Source organism: Thunnus albacares, chromosome 22, assembly GCF_914725855.1.
Source record: "Thunnus albacares chromosome 22, fThuAlb1.1, whole genome shotgun sequence".
Taxonomy (NCBI): Eukaryota; Metazoa; Chordata; class Actinopteri; order Scombriformes; family Scombridae; genus Thunnus; species Thunnus albacares.
The window spans coordinates 2,696,945-2,724,573 of record NC_058127.1 but is presented as its reverse complement, the minus strand read 5'-3'; the positions used below and the strand labels follow the sequence as shown (position 1 = coordinate 2,724,573).

General features: G+C 39.8%; 1 protein-coding gene across 5 annotated transcripts; it reads left to right on the top strand.

Moving 5' to 3' along the window:
- Positions 1-545: 545 nt before the first annotated feature.
- rbm46 (RNA binding motif protein 46) lies at positions 546-22,232 on the top strand. Of its 5 annotated transcripts, none has more exons than XM_044342004.1 (10): positions 546-622; positions 1,997-2,179; positions 4,888-5,068; positions 5,688-5,844; positions 6,244-6,373; positions 8,290-8,387; positions 9,578-10,001; positions 16,517-16,716; positions 17,513-17,615; positions 21,648-22,232. In XM_044342004.1, exons 2-10 carry the CDS (start codon positions 2,023-2,025, stop codon positions 21,944-21,946), a joined length of 1,749 nt encoding a protein of 582 aa, XP_044197939.1. In that variant the 5' UTR covers positions 546-622; positions 1,997-2,022; the 3' UTR covers positions 21,947-22,232. The 5 variants fall into 5 exon arrangements, with proteins under 5 accessions (XP_044197939.1, XP_044197937.1, XP_044197942.1 ...); XM_044342002.1 differs by lacking the exon at positions 546-622 and adding an exon at positions 629-743; XM_044342007.1 differs by lacking the exons at positions 546-622; positions 21,648-22,232 and adding exons at positions 629-743; positions 18,053-18,620.
- Positions 22,233-27,629: the final 5,397 nt, after the last annotated feature.

Below are 27,629 nucleotides of genomic sequence, written 5' to 3'. Positions count from 1 at the left end.
TGTTTGTTTTTTTACTTTTGACAATCAACTGCATGTGTAGTGTGTGTAGCTGCAACATCTTTTGTCAAACTTTTCCTCTGATGAAGCTTTATAATCAGTTCTTGCCTTGGTATCAAGTTTGAGTTTAATTTATTAACTTATTGGCTTATTTATCTTTTTTCCTTAATTGTAAAAAAAAAATGAAATTGTCAGATTATGCACAAATTATTATTATTATTATTATTGTTGTTGTTGTTGTTGTTGTTGTTGTTGTCGTAATAATAATAATAATAATAATAATAATAATAATAATAATAATAATAATAATAATAATAATAATAATAATATCCTTTAATATAATAATAATAATATCCACTTCACAGTGCTAACAAGTGCTTCACAGACATAAAACAGAAAGTTTTATTACATTTATTTATTCATTTTTTTAGATTTAATTTAATTTAATTTTACTTTATTTTATTTTATTTTATTTTATTCACTAGAGTAACGTATTTACATGTTGTCCCGCCTTCCGCGCCCCACATAAACGTGCTGATTGGCTGAGAAGGACTCGCCTTTATGTCAATCATTATCCCTGCCAGTTGATTGGACTACAAAGGTAACGCTCGTAGGTTGTTACCAGGTAAGATTTTCTTTCTAATGACGGTTTTAATTGATAAAATTATCTGTTTGCTGGGTGAAGTTTTAATCCTGTAAAGAAGAAAACGTTTCATTCTGACAGGAAATGGCGGACGACAGATCTGGTGAGAGCTGGTTTGGATAAATTTTAAAGTTTACAGTTAACCGTTGGCTTCAACGACGGTTGGAAGAAGTTTTGCGGGGAAGCAAAAGTTTCCGTTACATCTCCGCAGAGCCGCAGGCAGAGAGGCGAGCTAACGTTAATTTAACGGCAGGTTTTGTTATTTTGTGGACGTTTTACAGCTTGGATGCATTAATCCAGTGAAGACGTACAAGTTAGGAAGGCAATTCTTTAGCATTAATGTTTACTGTTGTTTTTAAGGATCATTGAAACGGTCCACAGAAAATAACAAATAGCTAAACGTTAGCTTAGCAAATGTTAGCTTAGCTAGCTAAACAGGTAATTTACCGTCTTTTTAACTTCGTTTTCAATAGCTGAAATTTTATTCAAGAAGGTTAAATATTAAACTGAGTGTTTTGATAATGGATTAATCTCTGTGCATTGTTAGCACGAAACATATTTAAAAAACTGAATATGAAAAACATTAAAAAATAGCTAACCAGCTAACGTTAGCTAACAACATGCTACATTTCAGATTGGATTATTTGAAGGAAACATCTCAACATGTAAGGCTTTGGGAGCCTTTTGTGATATTTAAAATATAAATAGTCATAAATACTACAGTTTTAATTCAAGTTACACATACTGCCAGCTAATGAAGTTACTCTGCTGATAAAAAGGTTAAAAATGCCTTTAAACATTAAATGTGAAGTGAAAACAGTTAATTACAGCAGACTCTGGTTGTTCAGTTGTTGAGCATGTTGTGTAGAAGTCATGATGTTATTTTAAGAGACTAAATACGGTTAAATGTTGTTTATGAGAGTCAAACAGTCATTTGAGATGTTTTCAAAGTGTTTTATCTTCTTGTCAAAGTCTTTTCTTCATCTTTCTGTCACATATTGTCTCTGCTTCGTGTTTTTCGTCGCATTTGGATTTTAAATTGGGAAATGAAATGAAATGAAAATCTTTTAGGAGCAGTTATGTGAAGAAAGATATTTATAAATCCAACCAGGATGAATTATAGTAACTCAGTCAAAGCAAAAACTCTCCTGTTGAAGTAAAAGTTCATTATTGGAAGCTTTTCAAAAATGAACTCCTGGTAATTATGAAGCATTTTGTGCAGGTGAAGTGCATCTTCAGAGCCATGGTTATTTTTATAGTTTGAATAGAGAGCCGTAGTCCAGAGGAGGACGCTGGAGCATCACATGACCTGAATGTGTAAACAGTCACAGTTGTGTGTTGTGTCGTGTTGGACAGACGGTGACAGAGAGTCAGACGGAGACATGGATGGAGACTCGGGTAAAGTCAGTCCGCTGGTGGGCGAGGACGAGTTCAAGGCGTCCTGCGCTAAAGAGATGGCTCTGCTGGCTCTGATGGAGAAGACGGGATACAACATGGTGCAGGAGAACGGACAGAGGAAGTACGGAGGACCGCCGCCAGGTAAGAGTGAGTGTGAAGGTCATGATACAGGAAGTACACCAGTAAACGCCCAACATGTCGTCCTCAAATGTTTTGTTTTATCCACAACTCAAAGATAGTCAGTTTACTGTCATAAAGGACTGAAGAAACCAGAAAATATTCACATTTGAGATGCTGGAATCAGAGAATTTGGACATCGAAACAATTAATAGATTATTATAGTAGTTGGCGATTCATTTAACTAATTGATTAACTGCCAGAATTAAGGTAGAAATGTTGACCACACTTATTATTCACTTTCTACATGTGTCAGTAGTAAATGATCAGGGTTTTAATGATGTTTTCATCAGTGAATTGATCGTTGTTGTTGTTGTTTCAGGTGATCAGCTGCTCAGTTATTTTGATGTTGATGTTTCTGTTGAGTCAACTCACATCACGTCAGTCGAATCGCTGCCTTTTATTGAGCTGCATCATGGTACACCAGAGCTGCAACGAGTCATCAATTAATCACCGACTGTTACATTATTCTGAAACTATTTTGGTAATTGATTAATAGTCATTTTTTAATGGAAAAAAAGTAAAAATTCTCTGGTTTCAGCTTCTTAAATGTGAATATTTTCTGTGTTTTTTACTTGTTTACACCAGTAAACTGAATATCTTTGAGGGTTTTTTTCACCATTTTCTGACATTTTACACACCAAACAACTATTATTGAATTAATTGGGGAAAATAATCATCATATTAATCAACTCTACGGCTGACAGACGACGTGCAGGAGAGGAATTTATTAACTGAACTGTGATCAGGACTCACAGGTTTTTATTTGTCTTGACTGTGTGGAAACCTGATGAGTCTATAAAGGCAGTTACTGGAGGAGGTCAGTGTGAACTGGACTGTAACTGGTCATAGTGGGAGGTCAGGTGTGTTGAACATCAGTAATATATGTAGAGAAGAGTTTCAGCATCAATATCACATCTGTTAGAAGGATGGAAAATAAATATAATAAATATGTAACATTGGTGACAACCAGCTGGCTGCTGGGAAACCTCCTGCTGACATCCAGAAGACTCATGAATATCAACCAATACAAACACACAGAGAACGTGAGGAGAACGTTCAGTCTGAGGACACGAACGCATCATGAGACGAGCGGCGTCGACACACTCGTCTAATTTCCATCCCGCCGACCGATGAACGTCTGATTAAAGTGTCCCGCTGGGAAATCAATAACCTGAATATCATGTTCCTCTATGATTGCATCAAAAAAAACCTCCGCAGACGTGAACATGATTATTACATAAACATTAAAAATGTTCAATTAGTCGTCAAAACCTGACAAACAGTGAAGAAACAGAAGAAAATGTGTTTATTTATCTTCAGTTTGGCTGCGAAATTAAAAACATAAAAAGGAAAATTTCTATAAAAACTGAAGTCTGTCAATAATACAACATTTAACAGTTATTATTTTTATACATTACTGCATTATAATAATAATAATAACGATAACGTCTTGTGTAATTACAGTATCTGAAGGTAAAGTTATTGAGCCGTTTGCTGATTGGTTGGTTGAACTTGTGGTTTCAGTCAGTTTGTGGACATTTAACATCAGATTGAACTTTATCGATCCAGGAGGGAAATTTATCTTTACATCAGCACAAGAAGACAGCAGAGAGGAACGTGATACAGATCAATAAAATAATAGTAATAATAATATGTATATAGATAGAAAACATACCAGAGTTAGAATGCTGTTAGGATGACTGGACTGACAAATACACGTGAAACACAAGATCATTGTGTTTGATTCGTAATGAAACATCGTCTATAATGAAGAGCAGGAACATGAGACGTCACCATGACAACAAACGAACTCACCGATGAGCATTGAACCAGCGTCCGTAGCTGACATCACAACGCAGGACTGACGTCTCCCGTCAGTAGAAACGCTGTTCATGTGCAGAGCTGTTGAATATGATCATGTGACGCAGCTTCACTGGACCTTCGATGCTCTGAGAGTCTGTTAGACGAGTTCATACACGACATGTTCCTCTAACTGACCCGAAGAAAAGATTAAACTTTCACAGTCTGAACACGAGTCTGAAGAACAGCTATTAATCACAAGTCAAACTGGAAATACTAACAGATGAATAACATATAATGATGCTTCCTGCTGTTGGTTAATGAGGACGTTACTGTCTGTTATATGTGAGGAACTGATCACGTGATGAAGCGCAGATGATTAGTTGATTGACAGACAATTAATCTGCAACTTTTTTTGATAATCAAACAACCATTTGTCATTTTTTAAGCAAAAATGCCAAAAATTAGCTGGTTTCTGCTTCTGAAATGTGGATATTTTATGCTTCTATGTGTCTTAAATGATAATAAACTGAGTATCAAGACATCTGACGACGTCACCTTTGACTCTGAGAAAATTTAAAGGCATTTTTTTAAATTTCACTGACATTTTATAGACAAAAGCATTAATGGATTAGTTCAATAAGAGATTGATATTGTTGGTCATGAATAAATTCAACTGATTGTGTCCGACGTCAAATAAAAACGTCAGAAATGTTTCCACAGCTGGATGTTAGTCGACTCTGAGCTACGCTGACAGTAACTCAACGTTTTTAGACATTTGTAGACGTCGAGCGGACGGTGTGACGGATATCGATTAATCAATACTGAATGAGTGTGTGTGCGCGTGTGTGTGTGTGTGTGCGCTGCAGGCTGGGAGGGTCCGGCTCCTCCGCGGGGGTGCGAGGTCTTCGTGGGGAAGATTCCCAGAGACATGTACGAAGACGAGCTGGTGCCGCTGTTCGAGAGAGCCGGAAGGATCTACGAGTTCAGACTGATGATGGAGTTCAGCGGAGAAAACCGCGGCTACGCCTTCGTCATGTACACCAACAGGTAACACACACACACACACACGTGTATATATATGTATGTATATATATATATATATATATATATATATATATATATATCATTAATAATCAGTTAATAAATGTTTCTAACACTCTGATACAGGTGTGAGTTGCTGTATATGCAGATGATGGTTGACAATATATTAAAACTCAGTTGTAATTCATGGGGGAAATATAATTGTTGACAAATACTTTACATTAATAAACACTTGTTTATGTCCTCATATCTACTCATAACTACATGATAGTTGGTTATAAACATGTATTAAATGTTTATTTATGTTTATTTCTCTTCTATAATCTGATGAAGGAGCCCAGAACAGACAGATCTCAGTCTTTATATCTTCCATTATTGTGTTTTTATAACATTAAACATGTTGTTTCAGTTTGCTGCTCGCTGATGTTTTGTTCTGTTCAAACATATCAAACATAAACCAGTAAAACCTCATCAATGACAGAACGATGAACAGCTGCTGTTTCTGTTGAACTAAATACTGAAGACGTAGACAATAAACTGTACCTGTATTTAAAACGAGGGAGTTAAACTGATTATTTCATCTTAAAGTTAAAGTATGGTTGCTGATTGGTCGGTTGCGGTGCAGGGAAGCAGCTCAGAGAGCCATCCAGATGTTGGACAACTACGAGGTCCGCGCGGGGAAGTTCATCGGAGTGTGCGTGAGTCTGGATAACTGCCGCCTCTTCATCGGCTCCATCCCCAAAGACAAGAGGAAGGACGAGATCATGGAGGAGATGAAGAAGGTGCGTCACCGCTCACTCTCACTCACTCACATGTCTCCACAACAACAACAACAACAACAACAACTTATTAATAACAGAAGCTCAGATCAACATCTGGACACACATGCAGGTCCTGGACGCTGGTAGAGCTGCAGAGATACAATAAGACTAGAAAAAACCAGAGAAAACAGACGCAGAAGAAGAAGAACGCTGGTAGTATTTGGACAGAACTTGTGTTTTACAGTCTGACGTGTGGTTTCAGTTCACAGAGATCAAAACACATCAAGTCTGTTACATCAACAGCAGCAGATGTTTCTGTTTATCGACGTTTTCTACCTGTTTTACTCTAATTAGGACGATCTCGCCGTGCTCATCTCATATCTGCATATCTCTGTGTGTGTGTGTGTGTGTGTCTCCCAGGTGACGGACGGCGTGGTGGACGTCATCGTGTATCCGAGCTCCAGCGACAGGAGCAGAAACCGAGGTTTCGCCTTCGTCGAGTACGAGTCTCACAAAGCCGCGGCGATGGCGAGGAGGAAGCTCATACCTGGTAAACGTCTCCGGTGATCCGTCCGTCAGCTGTTTTGTCTTCTTCTCTGTTTCCTCCTCCGTCTGTGAGTCGCTCCGAACACGCCGAAGCCTCCACGGTCACCTTGTGACGCAGCTGGACTCACGAGATCATCAGGCTTTAAGTTGTGTGCTCGTATCGTTCGGACCAATCAGAGTCCTGCGATGATTCTCGTGAGTCTGGCTGCTTCACAAGGTGAGACGGTGATGGACAGATGGTTCATCCAATCAGCTGCAGAGTATTTTTTTCCAGTTTGCAAGTCGACTTCTGAGACGTTTCAGTGTAACAAACCATGTGGTGCATCAGCTCCTTCCTCCAGTCAGACCTCACACATAAAACACATGACTTACTCTTCATCTCTGATGTGCATCATGAATAAACCTCCGTAATTCACCAGAGAAACCACAGAAGTTCAGTCGTCTTCAGTATCACATTACATCTTGTTGTACATCATGTTACACTGCAGACAGTAATAATAAACAACAACAGCTCATTCACAAGACTTTTAAAATATATAAACAAACTGTAGTAACAAAACTGGGAGCATGATTATCCTCCAAGTTAAAGTCAGAACAGGAGCAAAGAATAATAATAACATCAATACAAACTATTAATGACATCAGTGAAGCTGAGGATCTTATATTCCTGGAACAGTCAGATGTCATATACACACGTTTGCAGACAGAAAACTCGTCGTTGTCCAGCAGAGGGAGGTAGAACACAGAGCTGCTGCATCTCTTACTGCTGTAACTCTAAACCTTCATTACACTCATAATGTTCAGCTTTTATCTCATCTGGTTCAGAGACATGTTGGTTTATATCTGTTTATTCATACTGTTCTACCCTTATTCATATATTTGATTCATATAATTACATCATATAATACAGAGCTGCAATGATTAGTCAATCAATTAATTAGTGGATCACCCAGAAAGTTAATTTTGATAAACAAATAATCAAATATCCTCCAAATATTGCTGCTTTTATCTTCTCAGATGTGATGATTGAATGTTTTTCTTTATCACAGATGATATTAAACTGAATGTCTTTGGCTTTTAGACTGTTTATCCATCAAAAGAAAACATTTAAAGATGAAACCTTTGACTCTGGGAAGATAATCAATAATGAAAATAATCATTAGTTGCAGCTGTAATATAAAATCACAGTCTGACTGACTGACTGCTGCGTTGAGGCTTCTGACTGGTTTAAAACAGCATAAAACTCAGTTTCATCAAGAAAAAGTCTGTAAAAAGTATTAAAATGTTTTAAATTAAACACTTAAGTACTGTTTATGTCTTTGTATTTGAAATAGTTAAAACATTCATTCATTTCCTGTTGCTCATCTGTATTCAGGCCCCATTAATTGAATTAACGACATCATCTGATGTGATGTAATAATAAATAATAGGTTTCAGGTATTAAAGCTGGTTCTGTGTGGTGTTGAAACGTGTTAGAAAGGCTGAGACGGGATGTTGGATGTAGACGGTAAGTGAGTCTTTGTAGACATAAAAGCTTTTCTGACTTCTCAGCAGGAGACACAAACACTCGATGCTGAATCACTCTCGTGTCAGCAGGTTTATTGACTTCCAGTCTAACAGCGGCAGCCGCTGACACCCGACAGCTTTCATCTAAATAACCTGTTCAGGACGGTTATTTAGTAAAGGTCACTAATGCAGCAGCCACACACACACACACACAATCTGTTCCTGACCGAGACCCACATGAAGTACTGGACTAGATTCTGTAACGCTGGTCTGATGGATCTGTGTTGAGGAGATCTGATCCAGGAGGAAGAAGCTTCACTTGGAACAAAAAGACTGTAACGTTGAAAGAAAATGAATCTAGTTTGCAGGCAGAAGGAGACAAAACCTGAATCTAACTTCCTGTTTGTTTAACAGGGACGTTCCAGCTGTGGGGTCACTCCATCCAGGTGGACTGGGCCGAGCCTGAGAAGGACGTGGACGAGGAGGTGATGCAGCGCGTCAGAGTCCTTTACGTGAGTGAGGTTGAAAGGTTTCATCCAGCGTCGACGACCCTCGTTAAACCTCCATCGATCAGAAACGTAGATAACAAGACGAAGTCCGAGGAGGATTTGTAAGCCGAGTGAGACAGTTTATCTATAAACCACTTCAGCCCTGCACTCTAAAAACTTTGAAAAGCCTTTAATTCAGGATCACTCTAAATAAAAAAGGTCAGCCGCGGCGCTGCAGCCAAAGGTCAGTGTTTATAGGAAGGAGACCTCTGAGATATTCACAAAAGCCTGTTCAGATCAAAGGTGAGAGAGAGCAGAGAGCAGAGCAGCAGGGAGGAAACACACACAGGAGCTTTACTCTCTCCGGGGGATCAATTACTGCTGCTGAGGCTTCTCTACTCTCAACTACTCACATGTGATCTGAGGGCAACAAACACTAAACCTAAAAGCAGCCAGCAGCGCTGTGAGGAAGAGGAGCACAGGAGGCCCCACGAGTAAATAAAGCCCTCGCTGGTCTCTGTGTGTGTTTACTGATTGACACAAAGACAACACATGTGATTGAAGACGCTGTGAGGAAGGTTACTGAGAGTCTGGAGTGTAATATAGCAGGTTAATATTATAATATTTGTGTTAGATGATAAGTTCATTAGAAGGATGGGAGTTTTTATGCCTTTAATGAAGTAGTTTGTGTTTTTATAGATGTTCAGTGACTTAAAAAGTAATGACATCATCAGACTCACGATAGACAGTTTAAAACTACGTTACCCACAATGCATCTGGATATTGGGGGGCGTATTATGCTAATAGAGGCTAACGTAGCCTGGAGCTGCTAGCGTCCAGCAGGGATGAGGAGCTACACTAACTACTGCTAACTTTTCTTCTTACTCCACACAAACTTGTAGTCACCTTCAGCCGACGCTGACTCAAGTGACATCATCAGTGACATCATCATCAAAAGGTTTTATACTAGTTTTTAACACAGAGAACACCTGGAAACACACTGGTCTTTGGTCTGAATGTAGGTGTCCAGAGAACATCCTGGTTAATTAAGGTTTAAATATGTATTTATATTCAAGTTGAGGGATCAGGAAGTGAATTTAACTCCACATGGAGTCAAAACTCCAGGTGTGTTGAGCTGAGGATGAAGCTGAAGGTTTTACAGGGTTTTATGGGGATAATAATGTGAATGTTTGTTTGTTTTGGTGGTGCTGCAGGTGCGTAACCTCATGCTGAGCACCACAGAGGAAACTCTCCGTCAGGAGTTCTCCTGCTTCAAACCAGGTTCAGTAGAACGAGTCAAGAAGCTCACCGACTACGCCTTCATCCACTACCGCTGCCGCGACGACGCCGTCACCGCGCTGAGCCTCATGAACGGCGCCCAGATCGACGGGGCCGCGGTGGAGGTGACGCTGGCCAAACCGGCGGGGATCAAAGACGTGAGCATGGCGGGGAGGAGGTACAACAGCAGAGGATACCTGGGAAACGGCGCCGCGGGAACGGCGGCGGCGGGCAACGGGACGTTCGTCCTGCACAGGAACGACGGAGGGATGATGGGAGGAGCCGGAGACGGATGTTCCCCTCTGAGACCCGTGTCCCTGCCGCCTCGCCTGGGAAACCCCTTCTACTCAGCAGCAGCAGGTGAGGAGCAGCTTTAATATGTCAACTGATAACATCTGATAGATGAATCATCACTTATCAGCAGTTCAAACATCTCTGAGACCCCAAACTGTTCAATCTTAATTAAACAGACTAATGAGACTTTATGAGACTTTATTTCATAATCGTATCTGTTTAATATTCAACACTTTTTTCTGTAATAAATTAAACTGAACAAATCACTTTCACCTTGAGCTCTGGGAAGTTTCAGACATTTTACAGGCCAAGCAATTAAATAACAATAATAATAATAATAAAGGAAACACATAATCACTGCAGCACTAATTAATTCTCAGGTTTATAAAAGGTCAGAACTGCACATAACGTCCTGAAACATCTTCATGTGTTAATAACCGCGACCGCCAGATGAATAACGGTTGACATTTCTCCGCGGCGCATCAAATCAAGCGCACACCCCCCGTCGTGCAGTCGTGTAACCGCATTTCACACTTACGGATCAGGACGCTAACGTGAATCTGTTTCATTTCCTCCACATTTAACGCTGATTCACTGCAACTAAAAAAAAAAACTTTGGTTCAGGTTTAGTTTTCTCAGAGTGGAAGTGAATATTAAAGACAAGCGATGGTCTTTATATGCAGCCTGAAGCTCAGATCCTTTCATATAGTCAAATGAATTCTCCATTTTTCTATATTTTGCACCAAATATCTCACCATGTGTTGTTGTTATTGTGGAAGATCTTTACACAGCAGACAAGCTTGAGAAACAGTTATTAGGTATAAAGATGTAATGACAACACGGACAGTCAAAAAAATGCTCTAATTCAGCCTTTAAGACCAAGAAACTATATATAACTATATATTTCATGATGAGAAACATCCTAAATGACATCTAGTCTTACATGATGATAGCGTCTACTGATACGTCGTCCAGTTCTCTCTCAAAGCAAGACATTATCTGCCTGAGTAGAAACTGTCCAAACGTATTTAACAGTAGAGTGGAAACCTTTTGTTTCATAATGCATGTCTGTCTCTCTGTCTGCCGGTAAAATCTTTCTACAATATGTGTTATTATCTTCACTATGATCTTGGTCATTATCCTCAAATTTTTTTTTTAGCAAGTTTGGACTTTGTCTCATCCATTACAAACCACATTCATCAAGTCTTAATGGTATATTGATATGGCCGTGATAATAATCTGGCAATGAAGCAAAACTCCAATTTCCTGACGCCCGCAGACATTTCTGAAAATTAGAAAAGTTTCAGAGGTAACTCTCCCACAAATGGACTGTGAAATATTTATGAGAGGAGAGACGTTTGTAGCAGTCAGATGCTACTTATACTACTACAGAGAGACAGAGGAGGATGTGGAGAGATGATTTGCGGAGGGACAGATAAGAGGGGAGAGACGAATTAAAGTTTCACTTTGGGAGTTAGAGACAGAAGAGAGGAAGAGATGTGAGGAAGAGATTCAGAGGAGGAGGAGGAGGAGGAGACGGAGAGAGATCAGGACTAGAAGAAAGAACGTGAAAGCTAGAGAAAGGTGGCGTCCAATTATACACGAATCACTTACCACAATAACGACTTTAATTAACAGACTGTCAACATTCATTTGGACAACCTTCACAGCACAAAACAGACCCCTCAGCTTCTGCCAACATGCTAACAACTTAGCATTTAGCCCTAATAGAGTTGTGAAGCAGGAGGAGATATTCCCCATAGACGGTGTTACATGACTCACAGTTTGAGCTCTTCTACAGCTTGGACCAACATGAAACTCTCCTGGTTGAATCATCGGTATAAAAGATGAACAACTGTGTTAGAAAACGTCTGGTTCTTTAGTAAAAAGTCGAGGAACAAGACTGTGGATATACAAATTTCGGGGTAGAAGTAGAGCTGCTGCGGTTTTGATTTTTTTCTTACCGCACAAACTGGTGAAGCCATTCAAACAGTCGCTGTAACCGTAACAAAAAAAATAAGTTAAACCTCAGATGTTATAAAAAAAAAAAACATTATTTCCTGTCTGTATTTATTTTAGGGTTCTTAAATTCAGATAGAAAATTCATGAGTCCAATATTCAAAAGCTATATTCTAGTTGCTGTATTTCAATAAAGGCAATTCAGATCTAAAAATTCAAGTCAAATCGAATTCAGACGCTAAAATTTAAGATATAAAATTCAGATCTGAACATAATGGACACCAAGGATAAGATGAGATGAGATATACTTCATCAGTGTTTCACCTATAATTGTACAGACCAATGAAGACCCCCACCCGGCCAAAAAAATCTTTTTTTAATGCCAAAAAATAACAACAAATATTAATTCAGTGTAGCGCTGATCTGAACCGTTTGTCAACCTCTGTGTCGTTGCCGTGGAAACTCTTGGTAGCGTTTCTCCTTTAAGGAAGAGGGCAGAGTGTAATGAGTGAGTATTGTCTGATTGTTTAACAGTGATTAAGTTCTAGAGCACAAATAAACACACCCACACCCCCCCCCCCCCCCCCCCCCCCCGCACACCTCCGCTCAACCCTGCAGCTGAACACCGTGTGAATACGGCCTCACTCAGATGAACCTGGTGAGTTACTTTCTACTTTAATGGATGTTTTCCATTTTTATGAGATAAAAGGCTTCAAGGATTCTCCTTAAATAATGATATCTCCAGTAAACTTTCCCAACAGGACGGGTGTGAAAGTATCTTTAAAGATATATATGACAATAACAGCTGTTCTATTCAGGCCAATACAGCCGCTCCTCATCATTGTGTGCTGTCGGCCTGTTTGCTACCAGCAGTCTCACCCTGTTAACACAGTTTCTCTGTGACGACTGTGAGACGTTCAGGGATGTTGACACGTACATTTGCATTAAATGACATTTGAGTCTGGGGGATTTGGAACAAACTGGATTATAAGAGTCAATTTTCGGTGTCATACGGCGGTGGATCATCTTTAAAGGCGTCAATCTCGTGTCTCGATCTGAAAATTTCTCGTTAAACACATAAATGAAGGAGTTCAACAGTTGGTTAAAACTGTCAGCGCTTAGAAAGTTGTTTCCTGCTGCAGTTTATAGTAAACGAGTGGTGAAGACCCCTCAGCTTTAATGAATTTAAACAGCTGAGAAAGATGGAGAGGAAATTCTGTAGACTAGCTGGTGAACATAGTGGAGCATTCAGCAGCTAAAGAGCCAGATATTTCCCTCAGGAGTTGGTAGAGAGTGAAAACAGAAGCTAAAAGAGAGTGAATATTGGACTCACATTCACCAGGTGGACAGAAACACGACTCCACATGAATGATAACGTCGCTCCGTAACCGCTGGACGTGGAAACAAGTTCAACATATCAACTTAAAAGCTGATGATATGTCCGAGTTGTGTTCACTGCTTGTTTCTGCTGGAAACTGGTGCACACAAAAAAAAAACTCACTGAAATGCTGATTGAAGAGCGAGAGAGAGAGTAGCAGGGATTACGGTGGTGCTCTGTTGCAGTGAGATACAGAAGAGCAGTCGTTTATTCACTGTAATTATAAAGAGCTACCTCACTCAGTTAGACAGATGTATTGTTGCTAAAAGCAAACCGTCGCCGCATAAATTAACGTTTAATCATGAAAACCAGAGTTTATTGAAGCTGCTTATTGCTTTCAGATAAAGTTTATATATTCATATAATGTGTTGAAGACAAGTGTAAAGCTCTTCAGCTTAATTAATGACATAATTAGCATAACTGGATATGTTTCACGTATCACGGTAATTAGAGCAGGTCAAGTGTTTTGTTTACCGTTGGCTAATGTCGGCGATACTTCATCCTGTCTGAAGGACGCACTCACAGCAGCTCATACATCTCTGAGAGGCCTTAATTTATTCAGCACTTATTATGTTTCTTACAACACATCACTGCTTTCTTATTAAATCAATGAAACAGCTTTTTTCACTGACTTGAATCTGAAACTGCTGTTATCGAAGAAACTCGATATTTTTCAAAATAAAAGCATGATGTAAAAGAAGAGGAATGAAAGCGGTGAATATATTCCTGGACAGAGAGATCTAACGAGGGAGTAACGGAGGCGTAAAGTTACGAAGATCAGGCGCAACTGAGTCACGTCTGGCTGCTGAACTGTTAATGAAGAGATAACCGGACAGTTTCAACTTCATGACATTTTTTAATGAATTTAGATGTAAAGTTTGAAGAACAGACTCAATTACAATGAATGTTGTTTCAAGAGAGCAGCAGCGATACAAGAAAACGGGCCAGTTGTGTGTATGTTCATCATTCATGTACCTGCTTGTTGCTTTTTGTGATTAATCGGTTGTTTATTGTATTAAAATGTTATAAAATTGTGTCGAATTACACTTCTTAGTGTCTTTGAGAAAATGCTCACTTAAAGGATCAGTCTGCTGATTTTCTGTGTTTTTCTTCATGTTTGGATCCAAACCAACAATAAAATGATCTACTAACAAGTGTTGTATGTGTGTCAAAGCCTGATGTATCTTATTCCTCCGTTGTTGTTCTTGTCACCGCTGCACTGGGTCACATGTTCCTTCATCATGAAGAGTTTGGTCACGTTAGTTTGTTTAGAAACGGCTCCAAAGACTAATAACAGCATCATGTTTTCAGTCTCAGGAGAGTAGTTCTGTGTACAGTTCTGTAGTCTGTTTACAGTTTCGCTACATATCACAACCTCTTGACTTTGTACTGAACTTACTTACAATTTACAATGTAACACGTCAATGAGAACTATGAGAGTCTGGAGGCCGTCGGACCCACAGCTTTCCTCCCTGAACTATCAAAAACACCATAAACTTTACTAACAAAACCAGACCTCCATCCTCAAAAGAAATAACTCAAAATAAGGAGCAAAGGAATAAAACTCTGTGACGGCAGCAGGCTGCATAGTCAGAGCTGCTCTCTGAAATATGAGGCAGGGCCACCTATTAATCATCTGATGAGGAACACCTGAGAGAGGAGAGAAGAGGAAGAAAAACACAAGAAGAAGAAGTGGGAGCATGTAACACCCCCACCCTGAGTCAGTGAATCTGTTTTTATCACACATAAAAAAAAAAAAACTATCACAACAAAATACTTACAAACACCACAACACATCATCTGCCACAACACTTTCCCTTCCACGGATATGTTTTACATCAACCTCTGCTTTGTACTACACTTCCTCTGCAAAAACCACAAGAGGCTTGTGATCAGTGTAAATCGTGACGGGAATATTCGATGACCTGACACACACCTCAAAATGGTTCAAAGCCAGAACCATAGCAACGACCTCTTTTTCAGTTGTAGAGTATAAGCGCTCTGATGACGGTTGAACTTTTTTGGAGAAGTAGGACGCTGGGTGTTCTCCTCCATCAGCACCATCCTGAAGCAGAGCAGCCCCCCCCCTTCCCCTCCCCCGACTCACTCACATCAATTGCCAGCTTAAATGGCTGATCAAAGTCAGGCGCCGGCAAGCACGGGAGCGTTAGTCAGCAGGGCTGTAATCTGCTGAGAAGCATGTTGACAACCGTCAGACCACACGAGCCGAACTTTTGGGTTTAACAGGTCAGTTAACTGTGCAGAAACAACAGAACTTTTTTTTGCAAACGCCCCCCCTAATAGTCAGCCATTGCAAGGAAGCAGCGCAGGTTCCAGGAACAGGGAATACTGGGATCACCTTCGCCTTGGACTGGACCTGACACACTTCACCTGCTGCTTTACCCAGAAAGACCATATGATGTGCATAATGTTTAATCGGTGGGGAATTACCTTCATCAATATCATTGCGAGCCGGAAAACAGCGGCTTGTGTGACAAAATCAACTCTGTATCGCCGCTTTAGACGGAACAACGTCCCTGCATACTGAAGGGATGTGACGTAGCGAGGCAGGAAAGGGAGAGAGAGAGCGCCGACTAGAGGACGTCTGCGTCCTAGTGGAGTTTAAGAGGTTAAAGCTTCACTAGCTTGTTGTGCTGCATATCAGAAACTCTGGACTTTGTGCTACATTGTAAATTGTAAGTAAGTTCAGTACAAAGTCAAGAGGTTGTGATATGTAGCACAACAAGCTAGCTGTAAACAGACTACAGTACTGTACACAGAACTACTCTCTGGAGACTGAAAACATGATGCTGTTATTAGTCTTTGGAGCCGTTTCTAAACAAACTAACATGACCAAACTCTTCATGATGAAGGAACATGTGACCCAGAGCAGCGGTGTGACTCACTGACAAGTTTTTAATAAGATATATCAGCTTTGATACACACACAATACTTGTTAGTAGATCAGTTCGTTGTTGGTTTGGATCCAAACATGAAGAAAAATTATTGAACTGATTTTTAAATATATGTTTAAACTGAGTCTAGTCCACCAGTTGTTCTTGCTTTAGTCCAGTAGACGTGTTAGTAAGTAACCAGTCAACATGAACAGGTGACCTCATGTCTCCACAGAACACCAGTTTATTGTTTGTCCTGACAGTTCAGCTTCTGGTTGTATTAAAGCCAAACCAAAGCATCTGTCGGCAGGTCTAAACGAGCACTAACACTGTACTATCTGTACCATCAGAGGACCCCGACAGGTGTATGTACCCCCTGTTCCCCGGCACTCCCCTCTCCCCCACCAGCCTGCTGTCCCTGAAGCAGAGTCAGATCTACTCGGCCGTCAGCCTGCTCGACTTCTACTGCCGCAAAAACTACTGGTCGCCCCCCGAGTACCACCTGTACTCCACACCTGGACACGACGGAAAACTGCTGCTCCTCTACAAGGTCTTTACACCGACCCTCATACATAATGTTGTACATATGTTGGTCTCCAGGACAAACATTATGCTAATAAACAAGAGGTCAAAGAGGTGTATTTATAACCTATTCATTAATAAAAAATTCCCTCCACAGCCGTGAGCGTGATGATGGAGGCACTTCACGCCTCATCTTACTGCTGCTCTGTTAATGTCACCTCACTTCATCTCACTTTATCTCACTACACTTAGCTTTAGCGTAGTGCTCTTCACCTTATTTCACTTCCTCTGGCTTCACTTGCAGCAGCCTTTAAAACTACATAATACAATAATACAACCATCAAAATCAGACCAACTGAAGACACAGAGGTGTGTGAGACTTGTTTTTAAGATAGTTAAAAGTCAGGATGAGGCATTTAGTTACGATGGTTAAGGTCCTCATATAGTAGAAAAACAAACGTCTGTGTGTGTGTGTGTGTGTGTGTGGTCCAGGTATTTATCATGTTGTGGGGACTCGCCTCCCCTATAGGGACAAAAAGCAGGTCCCTCTAATGTAGGAAATGAATGTAAGTCAATGTAATGTCCTCTGTTGATGTATGTGTGTCTGTGTCTGTGTGTGTGTGTGTGTGTGTGTGTGTGTGTGTGTGTGTGTGTGTGTGTGTGTGTGTGTGTGAAACAGGTATTTATCATGTTGTGGGGACTCGCCTCCCCTATAGGGACAAAAAGCAGGTCCCCTTAATGTAGGAAATGAATGTAAGTCATGTAATGTCGTCTGTGTGTGTGTGTGTGTGTGTGTGCGTGCGTGCGTGTGTGTGTGTGTGTAGGTGGTGATCCCGTCAACACGAAGCACCTACATCCCAGACAAGCTGTGTGTGCTGCTGGATGACGCTAAAGAGCTGGCAGCACAGACGTCTCTGTGGAACCTGGGTACTGCTCAATACACACACACACACACACACATACACACACGCACGCACACACACATACACACACACACACACACACAGAGGCGTAAATCCAGATTAAGATGCGCGGGCTGCGTTCAGTGTTTACAAACATCCAGATGCAGACATGTCATGTAAATACAGTTTATAGAATCAGACTTGTTGATGTTTGTTTGCTGTAAACAGTGTGTTTACACGTATTGTATGAATAAACAAGCAGAGGTGAGACGCTGCGTTCCTTTTGGATAAAGGAGGTTAAATACAGTAGAAGCTTAACATGCTGCCACATGATTTTACTTTAATTTCTCATAATGTTCATTTGTTATCAGAGATGAAAGGAGGTTAAATCTCTCTGAGAGGAGAAGTCAGAGTGAGGATGATGAGGGACTCAACAGGTGGTCCGTCTGTCTTTGTTGGCAGGTTAACTCGGCTGCTTCAAAGCTGAGAGACAGTCATGAATCCAAACCTGTAAACTTGTGAAAAACTCACCGTTGTGAAAGAAGAACACGACGCTCACATGAACGTGTGGAGGTTTTTGTTTGATCTCCTTCACGTCATCCGCTAACCGCAGCCGTCTGCTCGGCCACATGTTCAGAAACAAGACACACGGCTGCTCTCATTCATCAGATAAAAAAGGTTTTGCATGATTGAAAGTAAGATTTGAAGGCTTGAATGATGTTTTGATGAGTGTGAGAAACATTATTTTGTATTTGAGGCTGTCGGGGATCAGTCCAGCAGTGAATCTACTCCAGCAGAAAGCAAACAGGAAGTTAAGACGCCTTCAGGCTCAGATCGACTGTTTCACAGTTTCAGAGCTGAGCTGTGAGACGCCGCCTGGAGTCACATGACCGGCAGCGTCGCTACTGTGTGGGCTGTAAACTCAGCTCTGAAACAACCGCCGGGTGCAAATGTACATCTGCAAGTTTGGAAGTAAAGATTTGTCCTTTCAAACCAGGAGAACAACTTTAAAAAACTTTGACAACATGTTGAAGAAACACGTTAAAAAAAAGATTTTGTGCTTTTAAACACTCAGTTTCAACCTGTTGAAGCTTTTTTTTAAACAGCTTGATTTTCATCCCAACACGGACTCACAAGACACCAGAATACATCTGCAGCAGTGAAACGTCTGTCAGACAAAAACTAAATGTTTTACATTAAATTGCAGACAAAGAAACTCTCTCTCTCTCTCTCTCTCTCTCTCTCTCTCTCTCTCTCTCTCTCTCTCTCTCTCTCTCTCTCTCTCTCTCTCTCTCTCTCTGGTCATCTGTACTCGTTCTACCTTCCTGAACCACAGCTTGTAGTTCATCCAGAAACACTCAGAAATCAGAGACATTGGTCACACTGGTGGAGAGCCGTCACCTCACATGAATATTAAAACAGTTGATTTGTCTTCATCCAGCAGCTCAGAGAACTGAAGCCTGTACAGTCGTCATCTAACATTGTTATTTATTAAGAGTCACATGATCGTCTCTGTCGATACGTTTACCTTATAAAGGACGTTAAACTGGTCACATGACTGCAGTTATAAACATTGAGCAGGAAACACATGTTGATATGATTCAGTGTCTCTGATCTTCATCACTAATAAATCTGATTCAAACGACATGTTTGCTCACAAACACACTAAATGTTGCTGTTAGCGAAGATTAGCAGATTAGCAAAAACTACTTTTTTAGAAGGAAAACACTTTAAAACACAATCCTGACGCTCCGGACAGGATTTAAATGACAGCAGCGAGTTCATCATGAATCTCTTCATCCTTTTATTTCAACTATATCGTCTCTGGACTGATGTGACAGTCGGAGGAGCTTCAGGAAGCTGCTTGTTGAAGGTTCTACGTCACCTGAACGGAGAATAAGAACTGTAGAAAGACTGGAGAGCAGGTTTGTGTTGGTCTGGACGGCGTCGCAGCAGCTGTCAGACTTTGAAGTGGAGCCATCTGGAGCTCCGTCTGAGCCAATCACAGCGCGGCTGCCTCCTCCAGCCTCTCTCTCTCTCTCTCTCTCTCTCTCTCTCTCTCTCTCTCTCTCTCTCTCTCTCCGTCAGAGGACTTCAGTTCAGTTTGTTCTTTTGTTTTCATGTCAGAAAATAAAACGCTCGTTATAATCAGTCAAAGGTGAAGTTTTTAAACCCAAAAATGTTCAGTTTACTGTAACGAACGACAAAGAAAAACATTAAATCGTCACATCTGAGCAGCTGGAAACATTTTGCCACTTTTTTTGAAAATGTCAGTTTCATCTTTCAGTGTTTACGGAGGAAAACTTTTCAGGATTAGTAAACGTCTGTGATGATCCCTGTAGAAAACTCTTCATAATCATGGATTCATTCTTTAGTTCTCAAGCAAAAAATGCAAAATATTTTATGCTTTCAGCTTCTTAAACAACAGAATTTGCAGTAACGGCTGCAACGAAGTATTATTTTCATTATCAATAATCAGCTGATTATTTCCTCAATTCATCAATTCTGTGTTTTAAACGTCTGTTCCCTCAGTCAGAGGAGAAGTTTTTAAGTCTTATTTTGTCCGACAAACGATCCAAATATCAAAGATTTACTGTAGTGAAGGATAACAGTTTGTTAACATCGTCTTGGTAACGAACGTTTTTCAGTTTTCTGATGTTTTATAGACAAAGAAAATAATCTGTTATTTGATTCTTTGTCTTCCGTTCCGTCTCTTAATACTTTCCTCCCGTCTGTGACTCTCGTTGGTTCTTTTATTTCACCTGGAAAACTTCACTGAGGTTAAAAGTCTCCTTCGTCAGAGTGTTGTGGTGAAAACAGGAAGCAACATGTAAACAACAACAACAACAGACGGATCCGTCACAACGTCTCTCTGATTTAAACTGAAGCAGCTGAAAGTACAAAAGAACTTCAATAACTGAGCCTTTCTGTCTTCAGACGAGATCATGTCATGATTTATTCTCAGAGCGAAGGCAATCAAGCCTCAACACGTATCGACTGAGTCTTCATCATCAGGACCCTGATGATCAACTCTAAGTCTTCATCAGAGTCCTGATGAAGACTCGGAGTCGATACGCGTCGAGGCTTGATTGCCTTCGCTGTGAGAATAAATCATGACATTATCTCGTCTGGAGACAGACTGCAGAACTTACAGATGAATCAAGTAAGACTTAATGGATTTACTTCTTGAACTTTCAGCTGCTCTCCTGTGGAATCAGGTCTGATCAATAACTGATGTTTGGTCCTTCAGCACAGATGGAACGTAGTTACCAACGAAGAAGAAACAGAATAAGATGATGATGAACACTCACAGTGTCTGTGTGACTGTAGAGAGGATGAGAGGTTTTCTATTGTAGCCTTCATCCTCCCTCCCTCTCCTCCTCCTCCCTCACCTCCTCCTCCTCCTCTCTGCTGTTATTGTGAACGCGTCTCTCGGGGGACGGAGCTTAAGTGCAGCGGCGACTCGCCGTCGGAGCAATTAAGTGCAACTCAGAAATATCTTTAGTGTCAAAAAAAAGGAAGTAAGAGCCGCACGGGGCGACAGAACGCAGCGTTTTAGAGGCTGAAATATGAAGTGTGTGGGTTTTTTTTTTTTCTTAATTGACTCGCAGGAAGCAGGTTTGTGTCTCAGCGGCGGCTCGGCGGCGTCCCCGCGGTCTGAATCACAAACCACCGGCTGACTCCCCCCCGACGCAATTAAACTGTTTTTTCTGGACACGAGATTTTGAAAATGTAAAGACGGAAGTTGGGAGCGCCCTGCGGTTAATCAGAGCTGTCTCACACTCAACCACTCCTTCCTCCTCCTCCTCCTCCTCCTCCTCTTCCTCCTCTTCCTCCTCTTCCTCCTCCTCCTCCTCCATCTCTCCCTCGTGTCCTCTTCCTGTCGCTGTAGCAACATGTACTTCTGATACATTTATTGTCCAGAACGATGTGATTTTACTTCCTGTTTGTTTTTTTTTAAATTAAAAGCTCACAAGTCAAACATCTTTCCTCCGTCTCTCCTCTTCCTCCTCTTCCTCCATCCGTCTCACCTCCTCTCTCTCTCTCTCTCCTCCAGACTCGTCCTTCCTGAGCGCCGCCTCCTGCGACTCCTCCGGCAGCCCGTCTCCTCCGCTCGCCGTCCCCCCCGCCGCCACCAGCCCCGGCCTGCTGACCTGCGGAGGCAGAGCCTTCGCCTCCTGCCTCCCTCCTCCTCCTCCCCCTCCTCCTCCTCCTCCTCCTCCTCCACCTCCACCTCCGACTCCTCCGCCACCCTCCCCGTTCCCCCTCTCTCCCCTCTCCTCTCTCTCCACGCTCAGCCCTCCCGCCTCCCAGACGCAGCGGCTCTACATCAGCTCGCAGTCGCCTTTCTACTGACGGTGACATCATCACCGTTAAACATCTGCAGGAAACTGTTTGTCCGTCACGACGTTATTTACAGTAAGCGAGGAAGAGAAAAGGCAGAACTGTTTATCACATGACCTCCCACGATGACATCGTTCCCTGCAGAGGTTCAGCTCCTTCCTCTATTTTAACGTTTATCTCCGTCAGAGAAGAAGAAGAGACAATATTTAGCGTCTCTGATTTAGAAACCTGTAAACTGAAGGACGATAAGACGCTGTTTAGATTCCACACGTAGCAGATAAAACGTCTGTTAAATGTCTCTCCGCTGTTATTTCCCTTCAGCCAGCTTTCAGCTTTCTTTCCCATAATGCCTCAGTAGAGACGCATCTATGATACGAACCTGATACGTGACGCCGCCATCAGATCAGCAGGTTTCTGTTGTTTATTTGTAACCTGTAAGATTCTGTCGTCGTCACGTTAAAACTGGACAAACGGAAACAAGATCGTCTAAAACATCATCACAGGGCTGAAACTAACTGTTATTCTTTAAATGATCCGTTAACGTTGATTATTTTCTTGATTAAACCAGTCGTTTAGTCTTTAAAATGACTGAAAACGGTGAAACATGACGGTTTACTGTCACAGAGATTAAAGAAGAAGATTAAAGAATCTGGACTTTTAAACAACGACTCAAAATTATTAATTGATTATCAAAATAGTGATTAATTTTATGGATGTGTTTGATAGATCCATGTTGGAACAACAATGATTTATATCTATATATTTATATCAGCTTTAATTTAGAGGTCAACGAGGTCAACAAGCTCGTTAAAGCAGGTCAGGAATGTGTTCATGTTGATTGATTATTCTGGGACGAACGTACATAATTAATCATTCACATCTGAACTCAGAGGATGACGTCTCCTCCGTGACTGTTCATTAGAGCTGCAACAATTAGTCAATTAAAATAAATTAGTTAGTTTTGAGACATTTTTTAAGAAAGATTTTCTAATTCCTGGTTGTTAAATGTGAATATTTTCTGGTTTCTTTATTCTTCTGTGATTTTAAACTGAATATCTGAGTTTTGGGGAAACAAAGATCCAAATGTTTCACAATTTTCTGACATTTTACGGAGCAAACGACTGATCGATTAATCCAGAAAACAATCAACAGATTGTTCTATAATAAAAATAATAGTTAGACCTCTCACTTCTGGAGAGAGAGAGCTGAAAACAGAGAAGAAGAAGAGGAGGAGGATTTATCTTCTTCTTCTTCTAGAAGAATGTTTGATCCGTTTCATGTTTGTGTTCATCTGAGTTTGAGGGGAAGAAGAAGAGGAGCTTTTCTCAGAGTTCCTCTCAGCCGATGAGAGTTAATGGTCATGTGAGGAAGAGGATGTGTCTCTGAAGACAAGGCTGAAGGTTTCCTAATTTGCCCGACTCGCAGCTTCGCAGCCAGTTCACGGTTTTCATTTGTAGATTTTTGAAGGCTGCGATCGTCTGACAGATGGGAGAAGATTGAAGATGTTTTCCCTACAGACTACATTCAGTTTTAGTCTAATTTAAAGCACATTCACAGAGAGAAGATGTAAAAAAAGACACCATCAGACATGTTTTCCCATATTTCCTAATTAGCTGGACGTTTTATCTACACTGACATTAAGGTTCTGTGAAGAAAAAGGAGGAAAAACAGGAAGCAGAAGGACACGTTTTAAAGGCAGAGTTAAAGTTTTGGGGTTTTATTTGCAGCCTGAGACGTTTATTTCTTTATCAGAGGAGAAAAGAGGGAAGTTCTGTACAAAGTTACTAATGTTTCTTCATGTTGATCTTCATCAGATCAGTTCAGGCCACAGAAACATAAGAAGGTTAAAACGTTTTATTGATCCGTTTTAAGTCAGTGGCATCAACAGAAAGAGTTTTTGTTTATTTTTATTGATTTGGAAGGTTGTTGTTTTGTGTCGACTCTTTGGGACTTTAAACAACTTTAAAATGTGTTTTGTATATTTATACATGAACGTGTTTGTACAGTTTTAACTCGTATTTAACATGAGACTGAGAACGTTTGATGACATCAGTCTGTTTGGTTCAGTTTGTTTCCTGCAGCTCGTTTCTCTGCTTGGTTTTGTTCATTTTAGGGGAAAATATCAAATTTTAAGATCTAATGTGGAAAAATCACACCTATTTTTATTTTCTTTAATTAGTTTGAGACTAAAAAAGTGACAGAATTAATTATTTAACATCCAGGTTGTGATATTCAAACCTCACACAGCTTCTGTTTTTACTGATAGAAATGAATCCTTAAAGAATAAATTAAAGCATTAAATAAACACTTATTTATTATTCAACAGTCCAAAGACTGAAAGTCAAACCTGGAATCAGGAAAGCAGCAGTAATGATGAATGTGACCCTATTTATTAACCATTTAATGTGGATTCACAGATAAAATATAAAGTATTTTACACCATTAAAGGAAAACAGGAATGAAGAGTTTGATTATAAAATGAAAACTCAGACACTTAATTAAATTACCTCTAAAACGATTTCTGACGTTAAAATGAAGCCTGTTGTTGTTTTTACTGTTTTCTTTTTGTTTTCTGTGTTGAGCTTCAGTCAGATTCGTTCTGTCCAAACAAATAAAATGTTGATTGATTAACAGATAACGTGTCGTTTGTCAGAAGAAATGACTTAAAATGTCTTACCACCTTTTCAAACTGGGACTTAAGTGTTTGGAGAAGATTAATATTCTGGTCAGGCCGACCGTTCAGGTGTTTAACTGATGTTGGAACCTCAAACAACAACCGATCTGCCAAATATTCAACTGATTACTGGACTCGACTCTGTCGCTGTTTTAATGTCAGCTGGAAACGTTTCAGCAGCCACATTTATAACATAATTCAGATGTTTTTCCAACATTTTTCATGTTTTACAGCAGCTGTTCCCAACCTCAGATAAATCTACTGGGTTTGGAAAGAAGAAAAATAAATTCTGCTACATAAAATAATGTTTGATGTGAATCATTTGCCTCCAAGCTGATCAGCTCCTCTTATCAATGTCCAGGTATGTGATGTTGATGGAAAAAGGCAGAACTCAACAGTGAGAGCAGTGCAGCCTCCAGACTGTTTACAGCTCATACATGCAAGAGTTAACAAGAGTTAACGAGTTATCAAGAGTTAACAAGAGTTAAGAGTTAACAAGAGTAATCAAGAGTTAACAAGGGTTATCAAGAGTTATCAAGAGTTAAGAGTTATCAAGAGTTAACAAGAGTTAAGAGTTATCAAGAGTTAACAAGAGTTATCAAGAGTTAACAAGAGTTAACAAGGGTTATCAAGAGTTAACAAGGGTTATCAAGAGTTAACAAGAGTTAAGAGTTATCAAGAGTTAACAAGGGTTATCAAGAGTTAACAAGAGTTAACAAGGGTTATCAAGAGTTAACAAGAGTTAAGAGTTATCAAGAGTTAACAAGGGTTATCAAGAGTTAACAATAGTTAACAAGTTATCAAGAGTTAACAATAGTTAAGTTATCAAGAGTTAACGAGTTATCAAGAGTTAAGAATTATCAAGAGTTAAGAGTTATCAAGAGTTAACAATAGTTAACAAGGATTATCAAGGATTATCAAGAGTTAACAAGTTATCAAGAGTTAACAAGAGTTGTCAAGAGTTAAGAGTTAACAAGACTTAACAATAGTTAACAAGGGTTATCAAGAGTTAACAAGAGTTAAGGGTTATCAAGAGTTAAGAGTTAACAAGAGTTAACAAGAATTATCAAGAGTTAAGAGTTATCAAGAGTTGTCAAGAGTTAACAAGTTAACAAGGGTTATTAAGAGTTATCAAGAGTTATCAAGAGTTAACAAGGGTTATCAAGAGTTAAGAGTTATCAAAAGTTAACAAGGGTTATCAAGAGTTAAGAGTTATCAAGAGTTAGCAAGAGTTAACAAGCGTTATCAAGAGTTAACAAGGGTTATCAAGAGTTAACAAGGGTGTGAATCATTTGCCTCCAAGCTGATCAGCTCCTCTTATCAATGTCCAGGTATGTGATGTTGATGGAAAAAGGCAGAACTCAACAGTGAGAGCAGTGCAGCCTCCAGACTGTTTACAGCTCATACATGCAAGAGTTAACAAGAGTTAACGAGTTATCAAGAGTTAACAAGAGTTAAGAGTTAACAAGAGTAATCAAGAGTTAACAAGGGTTATCAAGAGTTATCAAGAGTTAAGAGTTATCAAGAGTTAACAAGAGTTAAGAGTTATCAAGAGTTAACAAGAGTTATCAAGAGTTAACAAGAGTTAACAAGGGTTATCAAGAGTTAACAAGGGTTATCAAGAGTTAACAAGAGTTAAGAGTTATCAAGAGTTAACAAGGGTTATCAAGAGTTAACAAGAGTTAACAAGGGTTATCAAGAGTTAACAAGAGTTAAGAGTTATCAAGAGTTAACAAGGGTTATCAAGAGTTAACAATAGTTAACAAGTTATCAAGAGTTAACAATAGTTAAGTTATCAAGAGTTAACGAGTTATCAAGAGTTAAGAATTATCAAGAGTTAAGAGTTATCAAGAGTTAACAATAGTTAACAAGGATTATCAAGGATTATCAAGAGTTAACAAGTTATCAAGAGTTAACAAGAGTTGTCAAGAGTTAAGAGTTAACAAGACTTAACAATAGTTAACAAGGGTTATCAAGAGTTAACAAGAGTTAAGGGTTATCAAGAGTTAAGAGTTAACAAGAGTTAACAAGAATTATCAAGAGTTAAGAGTTATCAAGAGTTGTCAAGAGTTAACAAGTTAACAAGGGTTATTAAGAGTTATCAAGAGTTATCAAGAGTTAACAAGGGTTATCAAGAGTTAAGAGTTATCAAAAGTTAACAAGGGTTATCAAGAGTTAAGAGTTATCAAGAGTTAGCAAGAGTTAACAAGCGTTATCAAGAGTTAACAAGGGTTATCAAGAGTTAACAAGGGTTATCAAGAGTTAACAAGGGTTATCAAGAGTTAACAAGGGTTATCAAGAGTTAAGAGTTATCAAAAGTTAACAAGGGTTATCAAGAGTTAACAAGGGTTATCAAGAGTTAAGAGTTATCAAGAGTTAACAAGAGTTATCAAGAGTTATCAAGAGTTAACAAGGTTATCAAGAGTTAACAAGAGTTATCAAGGGTTAACAAGAGTTATCAAGAGTTAAAGAGTTAACAAGAGTTATCAAGAGTTAACAAGCGTTATCAAGAGTTAACAAGCGTTATCAAGAGTTAACAAGCGTTATCAAGCGTTATCAAGAGTTAAGAGTTATCAAGAGTTATCAAGAGTTAACAAGAGTTATCAAGAGTTAAAGAGTTAACAAGAGTTATCAAGAGTTAACAAGCGTTATCAAGAGTTAACAAGCGTTATCAAGCGTTATCAAGAGTTAAGAGTTATCAAGAGTTAACAAGAGTTATCAAGAGTTATCAAGAGTTAACAAGGTTATCAAGAGTTAACAAGAGTTATCAAGGGTTAACAAGGTTATCAAGGGTTATCTTGTGATTCATCATTCAGTTAAAAGGCAGCGGTTGCAAACGTTTTGATTTAATGACTAAATAATGACCTTGAAGTATATTATGAACTTTCTACACCATCACTGTGCAGCAGAGCAGCGAACTCCAGCAGTAAAAGACGACATGAGACCATCTGACCAACAAACACTTCAGCACTAAACAAGTTAAACCAACCCTGAGGTGAGAAAAAGAAAAGAATTGAAAAT